The sequence below is a fragment of the Eschrichtius robustus genome, chromosome 16 (assembly GCF_028021215.1).
Source record: "Eschrichtius robustus isolate mEscRob2 chromosome 16, mEscRob2.pri, whole genome shotgun sequence".
Lineage (NCBI taxonomy): Eukaryota > Metazoa > Chordata > Mammalia > Artiodactyla > Eschrichtiidae > Eschrichtius > Eschrichtius robustus.
The window spans coordinates 55,508,467-55,534,241 of NC_090839.1; the positions used below are offsets into that span (position 1 = coordinate 55,508,467).

The 25,775-nt window shown below is 53.1% G+C and overlaps 2 protein-coding genes across 3 annotated transcripts; one reads left to right on the forward strand and one right to left on the reverse strand.

Moving 5' to 3' along the window:
* Positions 1-12,362, forward strand: ALG1 (ALG1 chitobiosyldiphosphodolichol beta-mannosyltransferase). Of its 2 annotated transcripts, XM_068565739.1 has the most exons (13): positions 1-206; positions 1,139-1,216; positions 1,353-1,456; positions 2,859-3,007; positions 4,486-4,575; positions 4,913-5,023; positions 5,774-5,895; positions 6,078-6,116; positions 6,433-6,492; positions 7,208-7,318; positions 8,451-8,565; positions 9,469-9,544; positions 10,660-12,362. In XM_068565739.1, exons 1-13 carry the CDS (start codon positions 5-7, stop codon positions 10,789-10,791), a joined length of 1,389 nt encoding a protein of 462 aa, XP_068421840.1. In that variant the 5' UTR covers positions 1-4; the 3' UTR covers positions 10,792-12,362. The 2 variants fall into 2 exon arrangements, with proteins under 2 accessions (XP_068421840.1, XP_068421841.1); XM_068565740.1 differs by lacking the exons at positions 1-206; positions 1,139-1,216; positions 2,859-3,007 and having other exon boundaries at positions 1,379-1,456.
* EEF2KMT (eukaryotic elongation factor 2 lysine methyltransferase) lies at positions 11,597-24,561 on the reverse strand. Its single transcript, XM_068565741.1, has 8 exons — positions 24,444-24,561; positions 22,516-22,578; positions 20,541-20,621; positions 19,828-19,929; positions 15,257-15,390; positions 14,878-15,173; positions 13,480-13,629; positions 11,597-11,747 (listed from the first exon to the last, which is right to left on the reverse strand). Exons 1-8 carry the CDS (start codon positions 24,537-24,539, stop codon positions 11,647-11,649), a joined length of 1,023 nt encoding a protein of 340 aa, XP_068421842.1. The 5' UTR covers positions 24,540-24,561; the 3' UTR covers positions 11,597-11,646.
* Between the last annotated feature and the right edge of the window lie 1,214 nt (positions 24,562-25,775).

The following is a 25,775-nucleotide window of genomic DNA, read 5'->3' on the forward strand; positions in this document are numbered from 1 at the left end:
CAAGATGGCGGCTTCCTGCGTGCCCCTGCTGGCGCTGGCCCTGCCGCTGCTGCTGCTGGTGGCGTGGAAGCGCTGGCGGTGGGGGCGCGCGGCCCGCCACGTGATTGTCGTGGTGCTGGGCGACGTGGGCCGCAGTCCCCGCATGCAGTACCACGCACTGTCCTTGGCCAAGCGCGGCTTCTCCGTGACCTTCTTGGGGTTCTGCAGTGAGTGCCCCGGGGCCTGGGAGGGAGGCTGCTTTCTCAGCCTTTGACCCTCGGCTTTGACCGCCCCACGGGGGCCGAGGCGGGGACGCCCCTTTTCCCTCTCCTCCGTCGGGCAGCTCTCCGAGATTGGACGAGCCGGGTTGTGGCCTGGACAGCGGTTGCCAGGTTTCTGCCCAGCCTCTGCTGGGTGGGTCTCTAGGAACAGTCAGCATTAATCGAGCGCCTGCCATATGCCAGGACTGCGCTAAGCTAAATGAACTCAGTGCATAGTCTCAGTTACTCCTAGTAAGTGGAAAGATGTACTGGAACCCGGGTGGGTGTGACCCCAGGGCAAGTGCTGGTAAGCACATCTCTGAGGCTTCTGTCAGGCAGTGTCTGAGCCGACAGGCAACTTGTCTCCTCTCCGTTCCTCACCCTCAGCGCAGAACTCTGCACGCAGGCGATGTTTCCTTTTCGCAGGATGTCCAGCGGTTTTCCCTCAGTGTGCGGGGGCAGGGGTGTCCGCTCCTCCATCTTCCCCCACTTTGACATCTTTAAAAGGTAGCTCTATCCCATGTCAGGGGAAAGAAGGAATAGCACTGGTTGCCTCTGGTCCCTGTTTAGAGTCTGTTACCCCAGGGTGAGGGGCTGGAGTGAGACTTCCTAGGGGTCTCCCTATGGTGTGATAATTCCACCGTCCAGGGAACCTAGGTCAGCTTGAGTGCCTACTATGTGCCAGGCATTGTGCTAAGTAAAAATGGCTAAGATTCCAGCCCTCCCTCTGTGGGTGGTCAGGTGGAATCTGGACAAGAACTGGCCTCATTCTCTGTTCTGGCTACTGAGGAACAGAGAGGTTCCAAAACACTCTCCCCTCTGCAGCCTGTGGGGCGGGGATCATCTGACTTTAAATTAGATCATCTTCTCCAGCACATTAAAAGGGACATTCTTTTCAGCCTCCAAACCCCACGATGAGCTCTTGCAGAGCAACAGAATTCGGATTGTGAGGCTGACAGAACTTCAGAGACTTGCAGGTAGGAAGCAGTCAACTCCCGATTTCTCGGAATCTGTGTGTGTGTGTGTGGGGGGGGGGGTGGGGAGCACGGGGTGGGGGGATCTGCAAATCGCCAAGAACTCCTTTACTAGTGATGGTTGTTTTCTGACTTGCAGTTGGGCCCCACATTCTCCAGTATGGAGTCAAAGTTGTGTTTCAGGCAGTGCACTTGCTGTGGAAGTTGATGTGCAGGAAGCCAGCAGCTTACATCTTTCTCCAGGTACGTGTCAGCTCCACTTCCTGCTGTGAGAACCACTGTTTTAACAGTTTTCCTTACTTTCCAGTTTAAAAAAATGTACAGATTGGTAAATAAATTGCATATTCACATGTGTGTGTATAAACTTTTAAAAACATGAGTGGGAGCCTATGGTATGTGTCCATTCTATTTATGGTACTCATCCCTTCTGTTTTTCAGTGTTTTACAGGTAGTCTTATTTTGTACTTGTTACATATCTAAGTGTTTTACATGCATTATCTCATTTAATTCTTCACAACAATCCTGAGAAGTAGGTCCTTGTGTTACCTACACTTAGAGATGAGGAAACCTAGACCCAGAGAGGTTCTGTAAGTAACCCATTGTCACACAGCTAGGAAGTGCTGGAGTCAGGATTTGAACCAGGTTGTCACTCTAGTTCTGGAGTTCCACTCTTAGACTCTTACCTTCACTGCTTCTTAACGTAGAGAAGCTCCTTCTTTTAATTGACTGTATTGTATCCTGATATGAGATGTATCCTAATGTATTTATTTAGTCTCATCTTAATGAGCACTCAGATTCTTCCTGATTTTTTTACTTAAAAATTAAAAAAAAAATTTATTTATTTATATTTCTTTATTTTTGGCTGCATTGGGTCTTCATTGCTGCTCGTGGGCTTTCTCTAGTTGCGGCGAGCGGGGGCTACTCTTCGTTGCAGTGTGTGGGCTTCTCATCGCGGTGGCTTCTCGTTGTGGAGCATGGGCTCTACGGGCTCTAGAGCGCAGGCTCAGTAGTTGTGGCGCACGGGCTTAGTTGCCCTGCGGCATGTGGGATCTTCCTGGACCAGGGCTCAAACCCGTGTCCCCTGCATTGGCAGGTGGATTCTCAACCACTGCACCACCAGGGAAGCCCTTTACTTTTAAAATTGTATGGTGGAGAGTATCAGTGAACATAAGTCTTTTGCATGGGTTCAGTTTCTTCCTTGGGATAAATTCCTAGGACGGGAAGTGCTTGGTCAGAGTCCATGCACTTTTAAAATGTTGTGACGTGTTACTGGATAGTCCTAGAGTAAGGTTGGGTCAATTTATCCCCCACCTAACAGGGAGGCCTCTTCCCCCCATCCTCACCACCACCAGGTATCATTAGGTGTTTTAGAGTTTCCATTCTGATAGGTGAAAAATGGTACCTCCTTGTTCCTTGAGTATTTTTTGTTTCCTTGAGTATCAGTGATCTTGGACTTCTCAGATTGGTCAGTTTTCTTTTATGGCTGTTTATACCTCTTGGTGAGGAAGAGGGTCTTTCTTCTGCTTATCGATTATCAAGAGCTCTGTAAAGATAATTGACTCTTTGCCATGTACTTTATTTTTGCTTGGTTTATCCTCGACCGTGGTCTGGTTTCCTTCTCTTCCTTCAAGTCTCTCTTTCCCAGAACCCTCCGGGCCTGCCCGCCATTGCCGTGTGCTGGTTTGCAGGCTGCCTCTGCGGGAGCAAGCTCGTCATCGACTGGCACAACTACGGCTACTCCATTATGGGTCTGGTGCACGGCCCCGGCCACCCCCTTGTTCTGCTGGCCAAGTGGTGAGGGTCTGGGATGAGGGTGCCGACATCGTCCCCAAACTGTGGTGGGAAGAAGGGCCAGTGCGGAGACCCGGGGAAGCTGATTCCCATGTGCCCTGTGGGGGCGAGGGCAAGGCTGGGGAGTTGGGCTGACGCTGGTGACAAGTGATAGAAACAGGCCTGAGCAAAGGAGGGCATTTGTTGGCCCATGAAACTGAAAAGTCCTGAGAAATGGCTGACTTTGAGCTCAAAAATGGTGTCCTCAGGACCCCTCTCATGTCTCTCCACACTTCCTCCAGAGGTGTTTCTCAGGCTCTGGGAGCCCCTCGCTCTCATCCCCACCCCACCAGGCTCAGTGGAGAGAGCAGGCCTGTGGTTGGCTCCTGCTCACCTGGCGTCCTCTGACCCCCTCTGAGCCTGGGGGGCTTCAGTACCCCGTTGTCTCAGGCTTGGGACAAGTGCTCCACTGGAGAGCTGGGGTCCCAGGTGCACCCATACCAGATACCCAGATGGAAACTGGGGACTGCTGCTGGCAGACGGGGACGTGGGTCACAGTCTGCTGCAGCTGATGAGACAGGGAGAGGGAAGAAGGGCCTTGGGAGCGGGTTGGACCTGGAGGAGGAAGCAATGTTGTGTTCTGAGTCCGAGTTATACCACCTGCCTCGGTGTGGACTTGCAGCCTCAAGCCATTGGCCGGCTGTGGCGTTTCCCCTGATGGGTCATTCGTGGGTGGTGGTCACAGCAGCAATCAGTGAGCGCTTGCTGCATGCCAGGCCTCAGGCCAAGCCTTTATCCCATTCAGACTCCAGTGCTGCCCAGCAAGGGTGTCCTGTGATAGCTGTCTTTTTACAAACCAGGAAACCGAAGCTGAGAGCCCTCATGTCACTTGCCACACAGCTAATACGTGTGAGCTCCAAAGTTCCATCCCAGGCAGTCCAACTCCAGAGCTTTCTCTGCATCCTGAGTGAGGAACAGGCCATGGTACCTACACACGTGAAATAACCCTGTTCATTTCCAGTTCTTTTTCAGTCCTGCCCTGTCACCAGGGCTCAAGTCTCAGTTTGGAGCTAATCTGTTGATAACGCCTTTCTAGCATTTGCTAAACTCCCTTTGTAACACATTGGGAGCGAGCCTCAGCCCCACAGCCTTTGCAGGGAATAGTGCAGTGTGGCTGAGATTTAATAACAAGATTTTATTGTATTTCTCCTTCATTTTATGGCAAGAGAGACTGGATTTTCCATTCTGTAGTGATATATGGTTTCTCTTGAAAGTAATTGTATTTAAGCTGAAAAGCAATCTAAAGAAAGGTGTGAGGGAAATAATAGCACAGGCGGTAGAACTCAGTGCAAACACGGGGAAGGTGCCTCGCCAGTGACCTGATTTGGGAGATCCCCAGCTCTGCGGCCTCTTCTGTATCAGAAGGTGTCGAGTCCCATGGGGTTGGGGTGGTGGTTCCTGGCCCAGAGAGCTCTGGGCTGACCACTGATACGTCTTTTCAGGTATGAGAAACTCTGCGGACGCCTGTCCCACCTGAACCTGTGTGTGACCAATGCGATGCGGGAAGACCTGGCAGAGAACTGGGGCATCAAGTAGGGGCCTCGGGAGGCGAGGGGTCCCTCCCAGCGCCGTTGACTCCCAGCTGCTGTGTCATGTTGCAAGGCATTGGGAGCTCCCAGGGTTCCGGGAGGTGGTTACTGGTTTGGGGAGGCTGAGGGAGGAGGAAGCTAGAGTTTCTTTCCCAGCCAGCCAGATGGTCCAGGAAGTGTTCATGTTAGAAATTCTCTCTGTGCTTCTCCAAGTAATTCTAAAGCTTATTGTTGAGACTTGGATACCTAAGCACCCTTCTTCTTTTGGATACTTCTGGGTCTTATGTTCCTTAGGCCTTTCTTTGCCCCTCCCTAGAGCCTCCCAATGATCTCATTGCAGAGCTGTGACCGTCTACGACAAGCCAGCATCTTTCTTTAAAGAGACGCCTTTGGACCTGCAACACCAGCTCTTTATGAAGCTGAGCCGCACCTACTCTGCATTCAGGGCCTGGTAAGTCTGCTGTCTTCAGCTTTCAGCTGCCTTGTTTTATGCTCGCTGCTGACCTGGAGATCTAATCCAGGGGATGGCAAACTATGGCTGCAGGCCTGCTGCCTGTTTCTGTAAATAAAGTTTTATTGGAACACAGCACGTTCATTCATTTACATGTTGTCTGCGGCTGGTTCCACACTACAAGAGCAGAGCTGGGCTTTGCGACGGAGACCGTATGGCTCCCCAAAGCCTGCAGTGTTTACTCTTTGGCTCTTTAAGGAAGCGTTTGCCCTGTACTAGGCTGTGGGTGTCCTTACCCTCCTGCCAGTGGTTCCTGACCGCATGGCGGTGTCTGTGCACCTGTGTGTTCTCTGGGCGTGTCCCAGGGGTAAGGAGAGCCCTTCTGAGCGGCTCTCCATACAGCTGGTCTTTGTTCCTCTCAGTAACGTGGGGGCAGTTGGAGGGGTCACAGCGTCCTCATCTTAAGTCTAGGGGATGATTAGAACAGTAAGGCCCCGTGAAGGCAGGGGCTGAGTCGGCCTTGTCTGCTGTTGCGACCTCAGCACCTAGCAACACATAAATACAGATAAGAGACAAAGCAAGGTGCAGGTCTGTGCCCAGGCCTTGGGTGGTAGGGCCACCTGGTGGCTCTGACGTGGCTGCACCCCGACAACTGGGAGCCTGCGGGCCTCACTCTGGTGGGAGAATGGCCGTTTCTCAGGCCCAAGGGCCTGCTCTGTGGCAGCTCACGGGCTCTCTCTGCTCCTTCAGCTCAGAACCCTCGGACCCGGGCATGGAGAGGTCGGCCTTCACGGAGCGGGATGCCCAGAGTGGAACGGTGACCCGCCTTCCCGGGCGGCCGGCCCTTCTGGTCAGCAGCACGAGCTGGACAGGTCTCAGGACTCGCCCGGGCACTTGGGGCTCATAGGGGCACCTGGCTGAGCCTGTGTTCTCGCCGCTGCCAGGCCTGCACCCCACACGTATTCGGGGCCTCGATGAGAAAGGGGAGCACATTGAGCTGGGTGGGGAGGCATCTAGAAACTGGCCCGTGACACTCGGTTCTCTTTTCCCGTAGAGGATGAAGACTTCTCCATCTTGTTGGCAGCATTAGAAAGTAGGTGTATGGCTGTGATCAGGAGCTGGGCTTGTCGGGGGCTGCTGAGCTGCAGGATGCTCACCTGGCCTTGCGTGATGTCCTCGGCAGAGTGTTCCTGACCCCAGGGCCAGGGCCACTGGGTGGAGGTGGCAGGCGTGAGTCCCCGTTTGGGTCAGCGAGTGACCAGCCTAGCTCTGAATTGCCACCTCCAGGAGAAGGGATTGCATGGTTGGGAGCAGTGCTCCCTCCTCCTCTCCCCCATCCCCTCGCATCAGCCCCTCACTCACCCGACTACATGAGCTTGGTTATCATATATTTATTTTCCTAAACACAGAGTTCGAACAGCTGATCGACGATGGAGAAAGGCTCCCTCCTCTGGTCTGTGTTATAACAGGTATCCACCTGGGACCATCCCTGTTCCTGTATTAAACGGGGCAGTGGAGGCATGTCAGGCCTGTGATGTTTGTTGTCTCGTTAATTCTCACCCCAACTCTCTGATGTATGGTTTTCTACACCAGCTTGACAGGGGGAGGCTGAGGCTCAGAAGGGCTTCATGGCAGGGCATGGAGTCTAGACTTCAATCTCAGATAGCGTGACCTCAGAGATACTGAGTTTCCAAGCATCTTTTTTTTTAAAAATGAGAGTCCACTGTCCAATGTCCAAGTGTTTCCAAAGAGAGGCAGAGGAGGTTTGGTTGGAGGAGGAGGGTCCTCAGCCAGCTGCCCCACCTTGGACACTCCTCTCCTCCAGGCCCTTGGACGCCCAGGGGCGGCAGGAGCCCACTGCTCATGCTGTGCCACCTGGGGATCTGGGCGGGGCACAGGGGCAGTCTGTGTGAGAAGCTGTATTGGTGGGCACTCTGGTGCCCGGCCAGAGTTTATCCTGGCTGTGTTCCCAGCCCAAGGCCTGCTGGGGGAACGGCCATGGCCTCAGCAGTCCAGGTGCACACCCCTTGGGGGTCGTTTCTGGAAGGGGCCTGGACGGGGGCCTGATTGGAGCTGCTGCCGGTGGGCCTTCTGCTCACGCCCTTGCAGGGGCTTCTCAGGCCTGGGGCTGGGGGACAGGGCCAGACGTGGGCCCAGCGCAGTGACTCCGGTTTTCTCTGTAAGGCAAAGGGCCTCTGAAGGAGTATTACAGCCGCCTCATCTGCCAGAAGCATTTCCAGCACATCCAGGTCTGTACCCCATGGCTGGAGGCTGAGGACTACCCCTTGCTTCTAGGTAAGAGGCCTGCAGGGGGAGGGCGGGGGTTTATAAGGGAATACCTGAGGGCAGGGGACAGAGTTTTTCTGAAGAGGGCCAGGTAGTGAATGTTTTACCAGGTTCTTTTGCATATTCTTTATTTTTTTAACCCTTTAATGATTTCAAGCCATGGTCTGCTCAGGGGCCCTACACTTGTAGGTCTCAGGCTGGGATGGGCCCTGGCTGGACTCCTGGAGAATGAGGCTGTTTCCTGGTGTGCCACCTCCTCCCTGCCTGTTTGCCAGGGTTACTTCCGAGTGCTCTTGGCCTCCACGCCCTCCACTCATCCTGCTCTTCCCCTGGGCAGAAGGGCTGGGCGGGGCTTGGGTTGGGGCCAATTCCCAAGTCTGGGAGGTACAGAGACCACGAGGTAAACAGTGTGGACTCTCCCAGTGAGAAGGGGCTGCCCTCCCTTCTCTTGCTTTGTTGACCCCTCGGGGAGGGCTTATTGGCTCGGTGCTGATGGGTCTCAGCAGCCACTAAGCTGTCTCCGGAGTGGGAGGCAGGGAGCGTTTTTGTAGGCAGGAGCTCCAGCAGCACTGAGTGATGTGAGGTTGCTTCCTTGGCTTTATCTTCACAGCGACAGCTGGTTTTCTGTTGGGTCTGCTTTGGGTTCTTTTTCTAATTATTGTGATAAAATACACATAACAAAATTTGCCATTTTAACCATTTTTCCATTTTTAAGTGTATGCAGTTCAATGGCATTAATTACACTCAACAGTGTTTTGCAGTCACCGCCACTGTCTCTTGCCAAAACATTTTCATCACCCCAAGCAGAAACTCAGAACCCATTAAACAATCATTGCTGTGGCTTCTTTTAAAATACAGAGTGGTTAAGGAGAAAAAGGGGGTCACTTTAAAGAAAAACATTGGTGACGGGCAGGTAGTTTTCAGAAAGGGCCGAGAGGCCAGGAGCGGCAGGTGGGAAGCACCTCCGTGTCCCCGCCTCCTGCCAGGCTGCTCGGCCAATCCCAGGCAGTCGTACGTGGGGTTGGGGCCTTTATTACCCCCTTTCCACTCCTCCCCGCAGTCCTCGGTCCACAGTCCTGCAGGATGTGTGGTCACCGGGCATATAGCCAGAGCTGATGGCCCCCTCACCCTCGCCCTGCAGGGTCTGCGGACCTGGGCGTCTGCCTGCACCGGTCCTCCAGTGGCCTGGACCTGCCCATGAAGGTGGTGGACATGTTCGGGTGCTGCTTGCCTGTGTGCGCCGTGAACTTCCAGTGGTAGGAGCGGAAACCCAGTCCTCCCAGGGTTAGGTTCTCAAATCAGCAGCTGGGGGGGGACCAGCAGAATTGCCCGGGAGAGCTCCCTGGAGGGCTCCACCTCCCCATCTGTGCAGCTCTGCCACCCATAGGGAGCAGGAGCCCTCTGGTCCCTGTGGGTGGGCTGTGCCCCACCAGACAGGGTGGCTTCTAGTTAGAGCTCATGTTGAATAAAAATTGGAGTCTTAAGTACTCTACTTGGGGGCTTGTGCTCACAGGGTGGAATGGTGGCTGGAATTGCCCGCACAACTCACATGGACTTATTTCTCTCTCTGTCCCTTTAGTCTGAGCTCATGTAGTTGGGTTCAAATCAGTTGAATGAGTGTATTTCTGTCTCCACTCTTCCTGGCAAAGATGGGCAGGAGAGGGCATTTGGAGACGATGGTGTTAGAAAAGGTTCTAGAAACAGTGGCCCCACCATGAGCTGAGGAGCCAGCTTCTGAATGGGAAATCCAGGATGTTGGACCCCGAGTTCAGATCGTGTTGGGATCAACCCCCTGATCACCTCTGAGCCTGCCTCCATCAGGGTTGCCTTTTACCTGGTTTCTCTGCTGTGGAATTAAGAAAAAAAAGGCAGAACTTACCAAGAACGTTCTCACTGAAGAGAGCATGTAGCACAAAAAGTCCAAATACCCCTTTACTGTCCCTCCTTCCCCAAATTGGTTTGGATTTTTAATGTGTATCCTGCCAGTTCTTTTTTCTATTCAGACGCCAAATCTAAAAACAGGCTTCCTGAAACCAGACTGACTGTTCCTGCCTCCAGCTTAGCCTGCGGGTGGGTGGAGTTGTGGGGGAGCAGGTGGGCAGCTTGGGTTCTGTATCTCCGCCAGGCAGCTCTCAGACCTCCCCCCATTCTCTCTGCAGCTTACACGAGCTTGTGAAACACGAGGAAAATGGCCTGGTCTTCGAGGACTCAGAGGAGCTGGCAGCTCAGCTGCAGGTAGCGTGTCTGCTCCCACACTGCGGCTTGCAGGGTTTTGGAGATTCCTTGTTCCTGCAGCTGGGTGGGTGGCCCTGGGCTGTGTCTGGGTGAGCGAGCAGCGGTCTCAGAGGCTGGGCCCCATTGGGCCCCGGGGGGATCAGGGCTCGCCCCACCTGCCATCTGGGTTTACGGAGCTCACACCACACAGTGATGCTAGAGCCAGGTGGACCGTGTGCTGTTTAGGGGGTGATTGGATCTGAGAAGGGAGAGTGAGGAGCGAGGGAGCTTCCTGGGCCGGCCTTATGAGATGGGTGGGCATCTTCAAAGGATACTTATTTCTTACTACAAATTACAAAAAGTAACACGTCATCATTCTTGATCATTGAGACCAAGGGCAACAGACTTTGGAAAGGCCCAGAAAAAAAACATTTTAGACTTTGCCATAGTCTCTGTCAGAACTACTCAACTCTGTTGTAACGTGAAAGCATCCACAATCTGTGGATGAAGGGGTGTGGCTGTGTTCCAATAAAACTTTATTTACAAAGACAGGCGGAGGGCTGCATGTAGCCCACAGGCTGGCGTCTGCAGACACCTTAGTTTAGCAGAGTTGGAAAGAACACAGGCATCACCTAGTTCTCAGCACGTGGGCAGGACAGTGCTGGGTAGAGGCCAGCTCTTGGTGGAAGGAACAGCAGAGCATTGCAGAGGCAGAGGCAGGGGGCTGCCGGCAGAGCATGGGGTGTGGATGGTGAACACTGCAGCTTGGCTGTGCCATCAGGTCGGAGCAGAGCAGGAGATAGAGCATAGCTGGGCCATGAAGGCTCCCCTGCGCCTGGTGAGGGAGGGGGCTTGCTGGGTCAGGGACATTGGGGTCAGAGCTGTTGAGAAGGGTTAGTTAGCCAGGCCTGGTGTGGAAGCTGGGCCAGAGCGGGAGTCCCGCTGGAGACCCCAGGACACTGGTGGTGGTTCTGGAAGTGTGGTGAAGGAGGGAGGGTTTTGGCAGAATGACTGGCCTGGCAGCTGGGCTTGGGGTGCAGCAGGAGCCTGGGCTGCTGGGAAGGAGGAGGGGCAGCTCGGGGTGGAACCTGGGGTGGGGGCAGGAAGCAGTGATGAGGTAAGTTCTGGTCTTCTAGATGCTTTTCTCAAAGTTTCCTGATCCTGCTGGCAAACTGAACCAGTTCTGCAAGAACCTCCGGGAGTCCGAGCAGCTTCGCTGGGATGAGAGCTGGAAGCAGACAGTGCTCCCTTTGATTACGGACACGTGACCCCTCGGGCCAACGACTGAAACTCCTGAGGTGTCCTGTGCTCGACGTCATGGAGAGACCCTCACGCTGACACTCACCCCTCCTTACCTTTCATCTTCGTCCCCAGGAGCTGGCCCACTCCCCTCCTCACAGCTGCCACTGCTGGCCAGTCCCTGGGCAAACTCTGTAGAGCAGCGCCTCCTGGTGGATGGCAGCTGAAAGGCTGGCAGTGGGCACTGCCTGGGGAATGAAGTTACTTTTAATAATCAGGAGTTTTTGTTGCCCAGGAAGCTGGCTCAGCCTGCTTTCATCTTTGGAGGATCTGAATCCCTTCTCTTTCTTCTCTTCCTGTCTTATGAGTCTTTCTTTCCCCCAGTTTATGACCTTTCTGATATTTGTGTCGTCTTGAACATCTCTGCATCCTTGTTTTGTCTCCTGGTGTCTGCCTTTCCCAGCATTGCTCGGTCGTGTCCCTAATATTTTGATTCCTGCCTTGAAAACAGACTTTGCAGCCCACCGCCCTGCAAGGGCAGTCAGATGTGCCACGTGTGCAGCGGGCTTGGCTCTGCGAGGGATGTGCGTCCAGGCTGGGGGAAACATACTTGGTATGTGTTTGTTTTTATTTGCGCAAATGAAACGCTTATCTCTGAGCCAAAAATTTCATTTCTGATTTATGGTGATTTTCTTAAGAACTAAGCCAGCTGGCAGCGAGGGGTACCTACACGCTTGAACAGTTTATATTTTATTAGAACAGTTTGTGGTTCCCGATTCAGAATTTAACATTCTTCAAACATTCAAGTCCAGTGGAAGTTTTATCAGATTCTTTCCAGGACAGTGATTTAATTTTCACATTCTTCTTCAAAACCATTTATAAATCTACAGCATTAGTTTCAGAATTGCCATCTCTGAGTGCTCTTCGTAGGGAAACAGTTTCTGGTCGTGACGAGGCACTTCTTCCCACGGGATCCCAGCCCGGCCTGGAGACAGAACATATGCGTCTCAGGATGTGGGGTTTGGGGATGGGACACCACCCTATCAGTGTGGGGCTTTGGGACAGGCCTGGGGGTGGGGGGAGTACAGACTACAGATTTCCAGGCCCCATCCAGACACCTGGAATCAGCCTCCAGGGGTGGGACCAGGAATCCCATTTGTAAGCAGCTCACAGCAGCCAGGTTTGCCGCGTCTGCCCACTGGGCCGTGTGCATTCCTGGAAAGTCATGGCCCCATCTGGGTCCTCCATCCCGTTACCGGGCACAGCTCAGTAGGAGCTGAGGTTTGAACCCACGTCTGCCTGACTGCTCAGCCTGGTGCCTTCAGAGGCTGGACCTGCATCAGAGGGGCTCACGTTCTCTGTGTAAGCACAGATGTCTGATGAGCCCCTGGCAAGAACTGTTTTGTCATCAGTTTTTTAGGAATGAAAAATTAGTATTTATAAGAATGAAATACTAGACATACAGTGTGTAAGTGTCATGACACTGCCGTCTAGGTATAACATGTTAATAATAATGTTAATTGGTGTGTATGGAGTTTCCCCATATGTGTATTAACATGACAATTATTTTTTTTTAATAAAAATGAGCTTAAAAAAATGAGTTGATACTGTGTATGCTGTTTAGCACTCAGCTTTCTTAAAATACAGCGTGGATATTTTTTCACATAAGCATCTGAAGAAGGACTTCGTTATTTTTCGAGGCCGAACACCCCGTCAGTCAGTGGGACACGCTGTACAGGGGTGGGCGCTGGTCCTCTCTGTTGGCAGAGGCAGCTGTGGGAGAGCTTTGCTTGGGGGGTGGGGGTTTGGGGCAAGCGTAGGGCTCTGCACTGCTGCCTGGTCATGTGTAGGAAACCCTGATCAGGCCTGGCTTGTGGTGGGGATTGCAGGGTGGGGGTCATGGAGTGGGGGGATGGAGAGTGGGAGCCGGCTGCCTGGCTTCAGTCCATGGGTGCCTGGGTGATTACTCAGCTGCCCTGCACCCCGGTGTTTTCACGGGTGAGACAGAGGATGGCAGCACCCCGCCCCCCCGCCCCAGGTGCTAGAGGGGCTGATGCGGGTCAGGTCTGAGAACAGTGCCCGCCTGCAGCAGTGCCAACTCAGGCAGACCCCACCCCCTTCTCTAAAGCATCCCTCACTCTTCCATTTACTGTGCGCTTGATCTAGTAACAGCAGCTGCCGTTTTCCCGAGCACACCCTTCATGCCAGCCCTGTTCCACCTCTGAGGTGGATGTTTCTGCTGTACAATGAATGAGGACCTGGAGAGGGGTGGCCCAGCTTCACCCGGGACCCACCTCCAGAGCCTGCACCTGACTGCTGTGTGGCCAGAACTCATCTACCCTGATACCAGCTGGCATCCACCATCCTTTCCGTTTTACAGGCAAGAAAACTGAGGCCTGAAGCCTATCAAAACCTGCCCTAAGCACACAGTAGGACTGCTGGTCTCAGACTTCTGAGATCACCGCGTCAGCCGTCTCCTCCCCAGAGCACCAACTCCCTGGCCCTGGCTCCTCTGCTGACCTCCTGGGCGGAGGGTGAGAGGTCGTTGGCTCAGCACATTGTGGTCTGGGGCTTCCTGGCTTGTCTCCAGGGCCCCATTCTTTTACTTTCCTGATTTCTGCCTTCCTGGAGTCCTGTGTGTGGCCAGTGCAGTGGCCCTGCAGGCCTGGGTGGCAGCCCCTCAGAGTCAGCAGCCCGGCCAGGGGCCCGGGGCTCACCCAGCTCCGTGGTGAACAGCTGACACGTCTCCGGGTTGCGGATGGTGAAGGCAACGTAGGCGTCAGGAGCCCGCTGGTCCTTCTGGCAGGCAGAGAGCTTCTGCAGGACCCCGACCAGGGAGAGGACAGTTTCTGGGCAATACAGCACATCTGCGATGAAAACCCCAGGTTACTGGAAGGGGCTCCTCCAGGACCCCAGGATGGAGGCCTCTGGGTTGTGCCGACATGGGCAGCAGGGTGAAGGCCTGGAAAGCAGCAGTTCTATTAGGTTCGTGCTGTTGGACGGTAAGAAAATTACGGGGGTAAAAAAAACCCTTAGCAGAGAAAAAAAGCTGCTGAAAGACACTGCAACATGTGAAAAATATCCAGGACTCACTGGTGTTCCTTTAAAAGAAAAAATCAATTCTCTGCCTATGGCCTGTTTAGAAGATGCTTAATGAAGCAAACTCTGACTGCCTCTGACTTCTCGTTTCCTTCCTGTGGGGGACAAGCCCCCTCCCGCCCACCAGCCGGGCCTGCAGTGGTGAGCTGCTTAGCCTCTGTGCTCCAGCCGCTCTGGGCCTGGGTCTCAGGGCCATGGCCAGGCCAGAGCACAGTACCAGCGGCCAGATGGGGCTGGGTGAGTGCCGTGGAGGGCAACGGGCCCATTGGTGCCCACACCATATGCCCCTTCCCTCAAGGGTCCCATCCTTGCACCAGAGTGGTTGGTCCCTCCTTGTGGGACTCGTTTTGAGGACCTAGGACAGAGATACACAGGCAGAGCCCTCGGCCTCAGGGACACACAAGTGTGCACGGAAGCAGGTGCTGACAGAGGTGGGGGCACCCAGAGCTCCTTCCCCGACCCTCGGCCTGGCCCAGGGCATGCAGAGGAATCAGGATCATGCCGTTCTTTGTGGTCCTGAAAGGAAGGCTGCTGTGGCCACTTCTGCCCCCATCTGAAGACGGGGTGTAGGTGGGGCCAGCTCAGCTCCCTTGCTTTGTGGGGCTGCTCTGGCCTATTCATTTAGGTTCTGGATGGCAACTGAGAGGCCTCCCTCAGGCTGCTGGAGAGGGACGTGAAGTCTGTCCGCTGGGTTGGGACCTGGCTAAGACTGGTCACCCTAGTCTGGCGCCCTGGGGCCGGTTCTGTTCATCGCAGGCCTTGCTGGGAAGAGCTGGTTCCTTTATAGGATGGACCATTAGCGTGGCAGTAGGCATAGCCACTGTCTCAAATGGGAGGGCTGTGGCTTTAGGGCACCCAAGAGGCACGCTCTGTGCTTTGATGTCACCCTGGAGGCCCACACGACCCAAATCCCATCATTCCTCCCACCAGGCAGCGCTCACCGTCCCCTTCCCAGCACTGAAAGCCAGGTGGAGCTTCAGGGAGGCCACACTCCAGTGGCCTGAGCTGGGCGGTACCTGCGGCAATGACGATGTCCGGCTGGAAGGCAGCAAGCTGAGGGGCCGTCACAGCGTCCCAGTCCACCCGGGCCACCGTCACCCGGGGGCTCTCTGCATCGGCGGTGTCGTGTCCTGGGTGCTGGGCCAGGGCGGTGACATTTGGCTCCAATGACAGGCCGTTGAGAAGGACGTTCCCTTGGAGCTGCTCGAGGACATGGCTGTGACAGTCGCTGAAGACGTATGCTCTGGGCCGGCACATCTTGCAAATGGCCAGGCCCGTGAGGCCGGCTCCACTGCCAAGCTCTAAGACAGTCCTGCATGACGGGGAGAAGTGGCTGTGTCTGTTATGCCCCTGTGGCAAACCTCCCTGGTGCCCAGCCCTGCACCCCCAGGTCACCTGTGAGCAAAGCCCGCTGGGTTCTCCATGGCCCACTCCGCCAGGTAGAGCGCGGCGTTCCACGTGACCAGGCCCGTGGTGCCGTGGGAAATAATGGCCGTGCTCTCGGAGAGCGTGACAGAGTCCCCGGAGGGCTAGGCAGAAACAGGGAGAGAGAATTAATCCAGCAACCAGGGCAGGCATGGATCACATAAGGAATTAGGATTTGAGTCTAAATGTGATGGGGAGCCACTGGCGGGTTCTGAGCAGGTGACACAACCCTCGTGAGCTCAACGTGTCAGTGGAGACAGAAGAGGGAAGCAACAGGGCATGTGGTGGACCCGAGGACACTGACCCCAGAGCCCGCCTAGGAGGGAACCTGCCTGCTCCGGTAGTGGGGGTGTGAGGGCCCCGGGGCAAGGCCTGAATGGCTACTAGAAACACTTAGAAATGTGTGACAATAACAGAAAACATCATTTCAGAAATAAAGGCTACTCAAAAAAGCATGAGCATAACAACAAACCAAAACATAAAAACAGATAAACCTTAAAGAGAAACAGGAAGTGAAAAGGAGCGAAATTTTAAAAATCAAAAATAAATTAAGAGATTGTCATGGTTTTAATCGTTTCCCCCCAAAATTCATATGCTGAAGTCCTAAGCCCCAGCAACTCAAAATGTGACCTTTTTTGGAGATGAGGTCTTTTTTTCCTCTTTTTTTGGCTGCAGCGTGCAGCTTGCGGGATCTTAGTTCCCAGACCAGGGATTGAACCCCTGCCTTTGGCTGTGAAAGCACGGAGTCCTAACCATTGGACCGCCAGGGAATTCCTGAGGATGGGGTCTTTATAGAGGGAATCAAGTTAAAATAAGGACATAAGGGAACCCTAATCCAATCTGACTGTGTCCTTATAAGAAGAGGACATTAGGACACACACACGGGGAGAAGACGGCCATCTGCAGGCTGAGGAGAGAGGCCCGGAGCACATTTCCTCGCAGCCTCAGAAAGGACCAACTCTGTCGACACCTTGATTTTGCATTTATAGCTTCCAGAACTGTGAGATGATAAATTTCTGTTGTTTAAGCCACAAATTTTTAGGTACTTTTAATGAAACGAAAGCAAAGAACAAATACTAAAAATTATAATTCAAGAAAGCATTCCTGAGAAAACAAACAGATTTGAAATGAATACTGAAAGAGTATACACTACACCTGAGGTCACTGACCCAGAATGATCACAACCTCGAGACGTAGTCTAATAGAATTACTGGACTTTAAAGAAAAAAAATGCTTTGGCTATCTAAGAGAAAAGGGCATGTGACATAAAAGGGAAAGAAAATTAAATTATCCTCAGGCTTTTGCACAATGATGCTTTATGCCAAAGAAAGTGGAGAAATATGTTTAAGAGACTCAGGGAGAGAAGGTGTGAGTCAAGATTCAAGTAAAAATGGCTCAATCTGTTATCAACATGCAAGAAGTCCGGGAAGGTCCATCCGATGAGCCCTTCTTAAAGAACCTCCTAGAAAATGAACTTGAGACAACCAAAATGGCTACAGAGACATCAATATACGGACCAATACAGAGACTGAAAAGTAAGAGACTACAGTATGTGCACGAGGTCGCTAATGTTTCTGCCTGTATCCCAGGACCCTGTGATTGTGCTCTGCTTCTTGGCAAAGGGACTCTGAAGATGCATTTAAGGTTACAGAACGTGACATGGGGAAATGATCCTGGATTATCCAGGTGGGCCCGATTTAATCATCAGGGCTGATGTCTGGGAGATGCAGAAGAAAAAGAGGCAGGAGGGATTTGAAGTGGTTGCTGGCTTTGGAATCAAGGGGCCATGAGTCAGGGGGACAGGGCGACTCCTAGAAGCTGAGAACAACCCCGGGCCAAGAGCCAGGAAGGAAATGGAATCTCATTCCTGCAGCCGCAGAAAATGCAATTGTGCCAACGACCTGAAGGGCCTGGAATGGTCCTCCCCCCGGGCCCAGTCCTACAGACACCCTGATTTTAGCTCTGTGAGACTCAAAGAAGAGAACGCAGCTGAGCCCAGCAGAATTCTGACCTACAGAACTGGAAGGTAGTACATTTATGTTGCTTTGAGCTGCTGAGTTTGTGGTAATACTATGTAACGGCTCTATGATGACTATGTAGGGAGAATGAGGATGACACATATAAAAATTTACGCTGTTTTCAGTAACCACAGTTGGTGTGAGGGATTAGTGCTGTTGTTCTGAGATCACTGCATGCACGAATAATATGGGATAAGCCAAAGGCAGTTGGGGGATATCCTAACATCATGCCCATGCTCTTGAGAACCAAAATTTCCAGAGCAGAAGAAAGGAGATAGGGATCCAATGCAGAAGAGGCTGAGTGAAAACCCTTCTGATCCTGAATCAGAAACATCAATATGGACTCATGAGGTATTTTCTCTTAAGAAGTATGGATATGTATCTCCACCCATATCCTAGCTCTGTCCATGGAAAGGCCTAGACAGCAGCAATGACCATCCCTAATGCCCAGACTGTGGTCTCTAAATATCATTTCCCACTAAAAGAAACTAGGGCTTCTTGAAGACGTGGCTGATTCCAGGTCTGGGGCAGGAAACATACAAGATGAGTCTGGAAAAGCTTGACATAAACTAAAGTAAGAAAACTATGAGGTGATGTCAAAGGACTCAGAAGCCTATTTGAGGGGACTTCCCTGGTGGCGCAATGGTTAAGAATCTGCCTGCCAGTGCAGGGGATACGGGTTTGAGCCATGGTCTGGGAAGATCCCACATGCCGCGGAGCAACTAAGCGTGTGCGCCACAACTACTGAGCCTGTGCTCTAGAGCCCGCAGGCCACAGCTACTGAGCCCGCGTGCCACAACTACTGAAGCCTGTGCGCCTAGAGCCCGTTCTCCACAACAAGAGAAGCCACTGCAATGAGAAGCCTGCGCACCGCAACGAAGAGTAGCCCCCGCTCGCCGCAACTACAGAAAGCCCATGCGCAGCAGTGAAGACCCAATACAGCCAAAAATAAATAAAATAAAATTACTTAAAAAAAAAAAGAAGCCTATTTGAAGTGACTCAAAATAGCACATTTTGAGCTTCAGTAACGACGCGATTTGCAATGGCTTGAACCCCTACTGGGAATGACAGGAAACCAATTCACTATCTTGAAAAGGAAAGAAGTCTGTATTCTGCCTTTCCTGTACCAGCTGTACCAGTAGGTAACCAAATACGGATGAAAGGAGGCATTTCCTTATAAAATTTCTCCAGCTAATGAATGAAAACAAAATGACAGAAAAATCACCGGGACTTCCCTGGTTGCGCAGTGGTTAGGAATCTGCCTGCCAATGCAGGGGACATGGGTTCCAGCCCTGGTCTGGGAAGATCCCACATGCCATGGAGCAACTGAGACTGTGTGCCACAACTACTGAGCCCGTGTGCCACAACTACTGAAGCCCGTGTGCCTAGAGCCTGTGCTCCGCAACAAGAGAAGCCACCGCAATGAGAAGCCTGCGCACCGCAATGAAGAGTAGCCCCCGCTCACTGCAACTAGAGAAAAGCCCGTACGCAGCAACGAAGACCCAACACAGCCAGAAATAAATAAATAAATAAATAAATAAATAAATAAATAAATAAATAAGAAAAATCACCTTTTTGCATCCTTCAGTGAATTAATGAGTCTAAGCTTTAAGCACCCACAAGTGCTACCATGAAGAGGATAAAAAATAGATGATGTGCCTTCTAGGACCCAGGCTGTTTTCTTGCCAAAGGGGTCAAACAGACAAGAGTCCGAGTGAACCTGTGAATCCAGCCGCCAATTTTTCGGGAACAGAGGACAGAGGAACAAGCTGAACAGCACCACGTGTGTGCGACCAAAAGCCAGCCTGTGGAAAGCTATCCAGGCCAAACCGCCAGGAAGAGAAGGAGCTGGGGGGACCTGCGGATGAAGGGAAATTTTGAGCCAGACCTAGTTAATGGGCAAGACTATGTCCAGAGGTGCACATGGCAGTGGTACGACCTCAGAGTGATTACTCTGAAGAGAGGGAGGGCTGGGGTGGGTTAAATGAGGGCTTTGTGGGCTGGCTGCCAAAGTCCTTAGCTAGATTGGTAATTACCATGGTGGCCGCCTTGCGACAATTCGATAATCTAATTCTTTTGCATGGTTTTCTGTATCTTTGTTTTACAATAAAAGATTAAAGAAGAAAGAAAACAAGAACTGTTGTGTGTAGAATGGACTTCTGTGGGGTAAGAAGCCAGGTGACCAGTGAGAAGGCCAAGCACCAGGTCAGCCTGGTGATGGTGGCAGTGGACAGCGGGGAGAGACTGCTGTCCTGTAACATCCATCCATCAAATATTTATTGAGGTCTGAGTGCCAGGTCACTGCTGTGCAATTCATGTGTGTTACCTAATTTAACGCCAGTCACCCCATAAGACAGGTGTTATTTGTTGAAGTGCTTGGTTTACAGGTGGGGAAACCGAGGCTCAGGAAGGTTAACTGACCTCGTCTAAGACTACAGAGCTGAGGCGTCAGGATTGAAGCCACATGAGGCTGACTGGAGCCTGAATCAACTGTGTGTGTGGAGGAGGGCGCATGTCTCCTACCAGCAGGTAGCTCCGGTGGCACCGGGTGGGCTCCTCGGCCGTCAGGATCTCTGCCAACGCCTCGTACAGCTCGTCCAAAGGCTCCGTGTGGATAGCTTCGTGCTGGGGGCGGGCAGGGCGAGAGCTTCAGCAAGAGAATTAAGTTGACCCTCGTGAATCAAACCAAGGTTCCACCTGCTTGCTTTTACTATGACTTGTAAAAATGGCTGGAGGATTTTCACCAAATTTGGAGGGGAGACTTGGGATGTAATTGACTTAATACAGATCACTTGGTGGGGGGACCTGGGGGACCTCAAAGAGAGGTGTAGAGAGGATGAGGGTGAGGTGTAGTGCAGGGCAGGAGAAATGGGATATGTGAGAGCTGGCAGCACAGTGGGAGAAGGTGGCATTTCTCACACTCAGGGGCTCCTGGTTGGAGTGGGAAGGCTCCATGGGGGACCAGGACCACAGAGGAGATGCAGCCACTGCTGGAGACCCCTCAAAGCACAGAGGAAGTACCCTGGCCCCTCCTTTCCTCCCCCCCTCCATGGCTTCTCATTGGTGGAACCCAGCTGGGAGCAGTTGCCCAGGGAGCCCCCTGCTATATGGGGATCTGTAGAGCAGGCAAAGAGTATGGGATGGATCTGAGCTCCAACAGGCAAAGCCCACGTATGGAAAGCCAGCCAAGTCCTAGATGCTGCCTGGTTACCAGATGGACAGTGCCCATCACTGACCTTTCTGATGAGCTCTGTGAGAAAGCTCCAGGCATACTTCATTGACGGTGGATGCTTCACGCACAGAGGATGCTTCACGGTCTGTGACGAGGAACACAGTGTGGGTTGCTGGAGAGACTCCGCCTTAAGTCTCCCATGAGCTTCAAGGGAATACAGGGCAAACCCCAGTTATCCGATTCCTGGAATTCTGGCCCTGGGTGACCCTTATGCATCTGAAAGAGTTTAATATATAAGCCCTTTCCTAAAAATATTTCTCCACTACAGTGGCACAGACCATGGCAGTGTTTCTAATGCCCTTTCTGGGCAGGAACATAGGGCGTATGGACTCAAGCTAACACCCTGCTGTAGACTGAATATTTGTGTCCACCCTACATTCACATGTTGACTCTAACACCCACTGAGATGATATCAGGAGGTGGGGCCTTTGGGGCGTGATTAGGTTATGAGGGTAAAGCCCCCATAAATGGGATTAGTGTCCTTATAAAAGAGACCCCAGAGAGCTCCCTTGCCCCTTCTGTCATCTGAGGACACAGCCAAGAAGACAGCGTCTTTGGACAAGGAAGTGGGCCCACATAGGACACTGAATCTCCTGGCACCTTGATCTTGGACTTCACAGCCTCCAGAACTGTGAGACATAAATTCCTGTTGTTCACAAGCCACCCAGTCTGTGGGGTTCTGTTATAGCAGGACTAAGACATGCCCCTTCCCAAAGCAGCCAGCAGGAACTAGAGTTTGTAGTGAGGACAAATGTGGGACTGTCTGGCTCCATGGAAGGGGTGAGAGCTCCAAGTGGTATGACAAGGCAGATTCAGCACCTGCCCTCCTGGAGCTCACACCCCCGGGTGGAGTGCTGCGCTGGCCAGGAGAGAGGAAGGTGGGGGCTCTGCCTGGGATGTAGTGGAGAGGGATGGGGGCTCTGAGGGCAACACTTTGGCTGAAGCCGAGAGAAGCAGAGAGCAGGGGAACGAGTTCCAGGCAGCTGGGTACTTGTGCAGGCCCCCACCTGGCATTTTGGGAGGGAGGGCAGGGGACGGGAACAGTGAGAGTAGGGGCTGTGTCACATGGGACCTGCTGACTGAAGGGACGTGATTTTACTCAAGGGCAACAAAATGCCCACACAACTCTTCAGGGGCTTGGCGGGTGTTAGGTTTTAACCTTGGGGTGAAAAATCAGAGCAGACTGCATGACAACGGCCTCAGAGAGGTCTGAGCTCGCAGTCCTGAACTGCTGGATCTCCTGGGAATCTTCCCTAGCTTGGCTGCATCTTCTCGACACGGTGGTCAGATGGATACTCTTGGTTCACCCTCCAGACAGGAATTCTGACCCTGGGCTCTTTGGACAGGACCAGTGGTTGGAGGGGTGTGTATGACTCCCATGCATTTGTACACAAAATGTACTCTTCTGGAGCATTTTTTCCTTGGGGTAGTGTCCACACCTTTGGGTTTTCAGAAGGATCCATGACCCTTAAAAGGGTAGAGAGCCCGGATGCAGTGTGATGTACACCTGACCCACATGGCCAGGGGCAGGCAGAGTGGGACAGGCCAGGCAGAGTGGTGGTCCTTCCTCTACCCGCACCCAGATGCACCTTAGAGTCCAAACCCCACCTACAAAAAGCAGGGGCCCATCCACAACTAGAAAAGACACACGGGTGGGCAAGACTTGCCTGCTTCTTTTCCCCTTAAACGTAAAGAAAAAAAGTCTCTGAGCAGCTAGCAAATGCTAGAAGATGTTCCTACAGCTGTCATCTCCACTTTCTTTGCAGATGGTTTAAAAAAACATCCCTCAGATTCCCTCCTCTCATGCAGCTTGTTGTATATTCTGATGTCTTTATCTAAGAAAACAAAAGAGCCGGAGCTGTCTGAGGTGCTTACACCCAGATGCAGCGTCTTTCTTTTTAAAGGATACGGGTGCACCTGTTACATCTTCATGGGCAGATCAGGCCACTGATGCGTTCCAGTGATTCTGTGATTCTTACCTTCTGCAAAATATCCAGCAGCAGCTCAGAACCTGACGAGTCCCTTAATTTCTCTTCTAGGCTCTATTCAAAGAGAGAGGGGGGAAGGGAAAGAAATCTCAAGGGCATTATCACAGGAACATTAAACATGCAGTGGGACATGTTGGCAAAATGCTAAGTGATCTCTCCCCAGGGAACTGGGGCCAAATGATGTGGAAGGCACAGGCAGCTGAAAGCCTGACCTTGAGAAGTCCCGGGTTACACCTGGATGAGGCAGAGAAAGAACATCAGAAGACAGAGACTCTTGGTTTGCATTAGCCCTGGCAGCTTAGCCTTGCCTGGGTCACAGACCAGCTCCGTGGCTGAATTGGAATTACACGGGGAGCCACAGCATTAACACCTGGTGGGCAACCTGAAACCTTCCCATGGCAGGTTGGCTGCTTCACTGTTCAGGTCCCAGCTCCTATGTCACCTCCTTGGAAGGCCTTCCCGACTCTCCTAAATTGATACATTTCCCTGTTTTATTGACTTTCCAGCCACCATCATCTCCCCGTGTTTTCTTGCTTATTCATTTACTTGTTTATTCTCTGGCTCTCCCATCTAATCAGGGCTTTGTCTGTATTCTGCTGATCCTGGTGCCTGGCTTGTGGAAGGCATTCTGTAAACATTTGTTGACAGAATAAAAAATACTAGCTAACACATATTCATGTAATACTGACAAAAGCCCTATGAGGTTAAGCATCATTATACACCCATTTTACTAATAAGAATATGAAGGCACAGAGAGACAAAGTCACTTGCCCAAGGTCACACAGCTTGTGTGGGGTGGGGCAGGGCCAGAATTCAAAGCAGGCTGTCTGTCTCCCAGGTCTGAGTGCTCCAATGCTGCTCTCAACTTCTTTTCTAGTCAAACCAATGGTAAGAATAGTTCTCACCACATGGGTGCTGTGGGTGAGCCTAAGTGAGCACTTAGCATGGGACTGGTGCAGAGTAAGCACTCACTCGTGCACAATTATAGTCGATATGAATTGGGCCCAATGGATGCTGTCATGAAGGTTTAAATTTGGGGTTAAAAAATGTACACATTCCTTTCTGACGGGAAATGATCTCCCAGAATGCTAAATGGTTTATGTCAATGAAACACAAATGACTAACCTCCACTCTTAAGATGGAGCAGACCTGGGGAGGAATACATGTCCAAACTGAGTCATCCCAGTGAGTTCACCGCACTTGAATTATGGATTATAAAGGACGCAGTGTCATTAGAGCCCTGGCCTTGGCAGAAAGAAGCTGCTGCCTCGGCCATGCGCCTCTGTGTGAACGGCAGGTCCCCAGGGCAGGGAAGTGAACTCTTTCGTCTCTTTCCTGGACTGTTTTGTACCTCCCTGTCTCTTCCATCAGCTGCCTCTGAGAAGGCTTTGTCCAATGCTGCTGACACAGAAGAGAACACCCAGGCCCGAGGGGTCTGTGACCTGGTCGCTGAGTTCAACGCAGCGTGGTCTCCCGCTGCCCTGAGGACGTGGGCTGTTTAAATGAGCAGCAGCAGCTGTTACCCAATGGCCAGAATAATAACTCGCTAAAAAAAGGCACAAACTGTCCATGACCCTAAAAACCCAGCGAAAAAAGGAGTTGGGAGGAAACCCCGCATTCCTTCAATTCGTGGGACTCGGTCTGCAGAAACAGCGGAGGGCGGGAAGGGCCCAGGGGAGGAGGGAGCTGGGGGCTGAGCGCAGGGTGGGCCCAAGGGGTGCTTAGGTGGACCTCCTGCTCCCCGCCGCCAGCCCGCGCGGGCCCCAGCGATGCCCGGGGAACCGGACGTGATGCCGGGACCCGCGAGGGAGCAGTGGCCGCCGCGTGGCTGGGCGAGCAGGGGTATGAGGCCGGAGCCCCGCCCCACCGCGACCCCGGCGCCCCCCACCCGCCCGCCCTCCGCGCTCCCCACCGCCCACCTGCCAGGGGAAAGAGCGCAGGGCGCGCGCCGCCAGGAAGCGGCGCTCGAAACTTCGCAGCAGAGGCGCAGCCTCAGCGCTCTCCTCAGGCGCCATGGCGGGGAGGGGCCGCTGCGTTGCCCGAGAGACGGGGGGAGCGGGGCTACGCCGGGAGGCGGCCCGAGGCAACGCGCGGAGCCGGGGTGGGGCTTGGGGCGGGGCCAGGCGCCGCTCGGGTCCTGGGAGGCGGGGCTTAGGGAGGGAGCCGGGGTTCAGGAGGCGGTGCCAGCCGGAGGTGCTTGCGGAGGTGGGCGGGGGTGGGGGGGGTGGGGGTGGGTCGAGGAGTTGCAGGGGTCCTGGGAGGCGGGACTTGGGAAAATTGGAGGCGGGCCCTGAAAGCGGGCTCTGGGGCAGATTTGGGGCCCGGGAGGCGGGGCCAGGGTCGGAAGGGGCGGGGCCAGGGCTTCGGTGGGGCGGAGTCAGGGTTTGGCGCCAGGTTCCGCCGGGCGAGGCAGCGAAGGCTCCCAGTCAGGCCAAGGGCCAGGTAACCATTCTCGCTGTTCCAGCGCCTTCTCGAGGGTCTATTTTGGCAGGGGCCCTTTGGGCAGACGCGTCGTCCTTTGGGCTTAATCCTAGCCCTCCCCCGACCCCTCTGGGACTGCGCCCTCAAGCTCAGCCTCGGGTGCGGGGGTCTCCTCAGGTCTGTGGGCCGGTGGGCTCACGCTTTCGCAGACTTTTCTCGCCTTGGTAAAAGGCACCGAGGCAAAGGTGTTGGTTGGCAAACTGCCGCGTACACGGGGGCAAGGAGAGACCGAAGAAAGCAGCAGGTCCCTCCAGGTTGGTAGGTGGCAGTTTTAATAAGTGAGGGAACTTACGAGGCATGTCGTGGGCACCGCAAGGTGAATAGATCGGTCGTCGGTGGTCCTAACCAGTCTTAACCAGCTTGAACTAGAGACAGCTGATTCCAAGTTCCTGGAAAACAACTTGGGCAAACATCTTATTGTTTAGGCTCCATCTGATTGTTTAGGCTACATCTTATTGTTTAGGCTTAGAGGACCTGCCAGTCTTTTATAGCGAAAACTAAAGCGAGCTTGAGCGGTGAAGGCAGGCTACAGGTGTGATGGATTTAACAATGATTACCCTCGATTTCATTGACCTCAATGACGTCTTCCAACACAAGGTAGGAGCCCCTGATCCCCCAGCCCCAGACCCCAGTTAGGGTCTGTTTCTAACCCATAGAGTCTTTCGTTCACTAAATACTTACTAAGCACCAACTATGTGCCTGGCACTATCAGGCATTGAGGATGCAACAGTGAGAAGAACCAGGAGTGGTTCCTGCTCTCCAGGGGCTCA

What these genes read in the sequence shown, in the direction of transcription:
- ALG1 (XM_068565739.1), top strand. Translation starts at nt 5, where the DNA reads ATGGCGGCTTCCTGCGTGCCCCTGCTGGCGCTGGCCCTGCCGCTGCTG. An exon ending in GGACTACCCCTTGCTTCTAG is followed by an intron (nt 7,319 to 8,450) that starts GTAAGAGGCCTG and finishes CTCGCCCTGCAG; the next exon opens with GGTCTGCGGACCTGGGCGTC. An exon ending in AGCTGGCAGCTCAGCTGCAG is followed by an intron (nt 9,545 to 10,659) that starts GTAGCGTGTCTG and finishes CTGGTCTTCTAG; the next exon opens with ATGCTTTTCTCAAAGTTTCC.
- EEF2KMT (XM_068565741.1), bottom strand. Translation starts at nt 24,539, where the DNA reads ATGGCGCCTGAGGAGAGCGCTGAGGCTGCGCCTCTGCTGCGAAGTTTC. An exon ending in TGCTGGATATTTTGCAGAAG is followed by an intron (nt 20,622 to 22,515) that starts GTAAGAATCACA and finishes TCCTCGTCACAG; the next exon opens with ACCGTGAAGCATCCTCTGTG. An exon ending in GCTGTTCACCACGGAGCTGG is followed by an intron (nt 11,748 to 13,479) that starts GTGAGCCCCGGG and finishes TTCTGTCTCCAG; the next exon opens with GCCGGGCTGGGATCCCGTGG.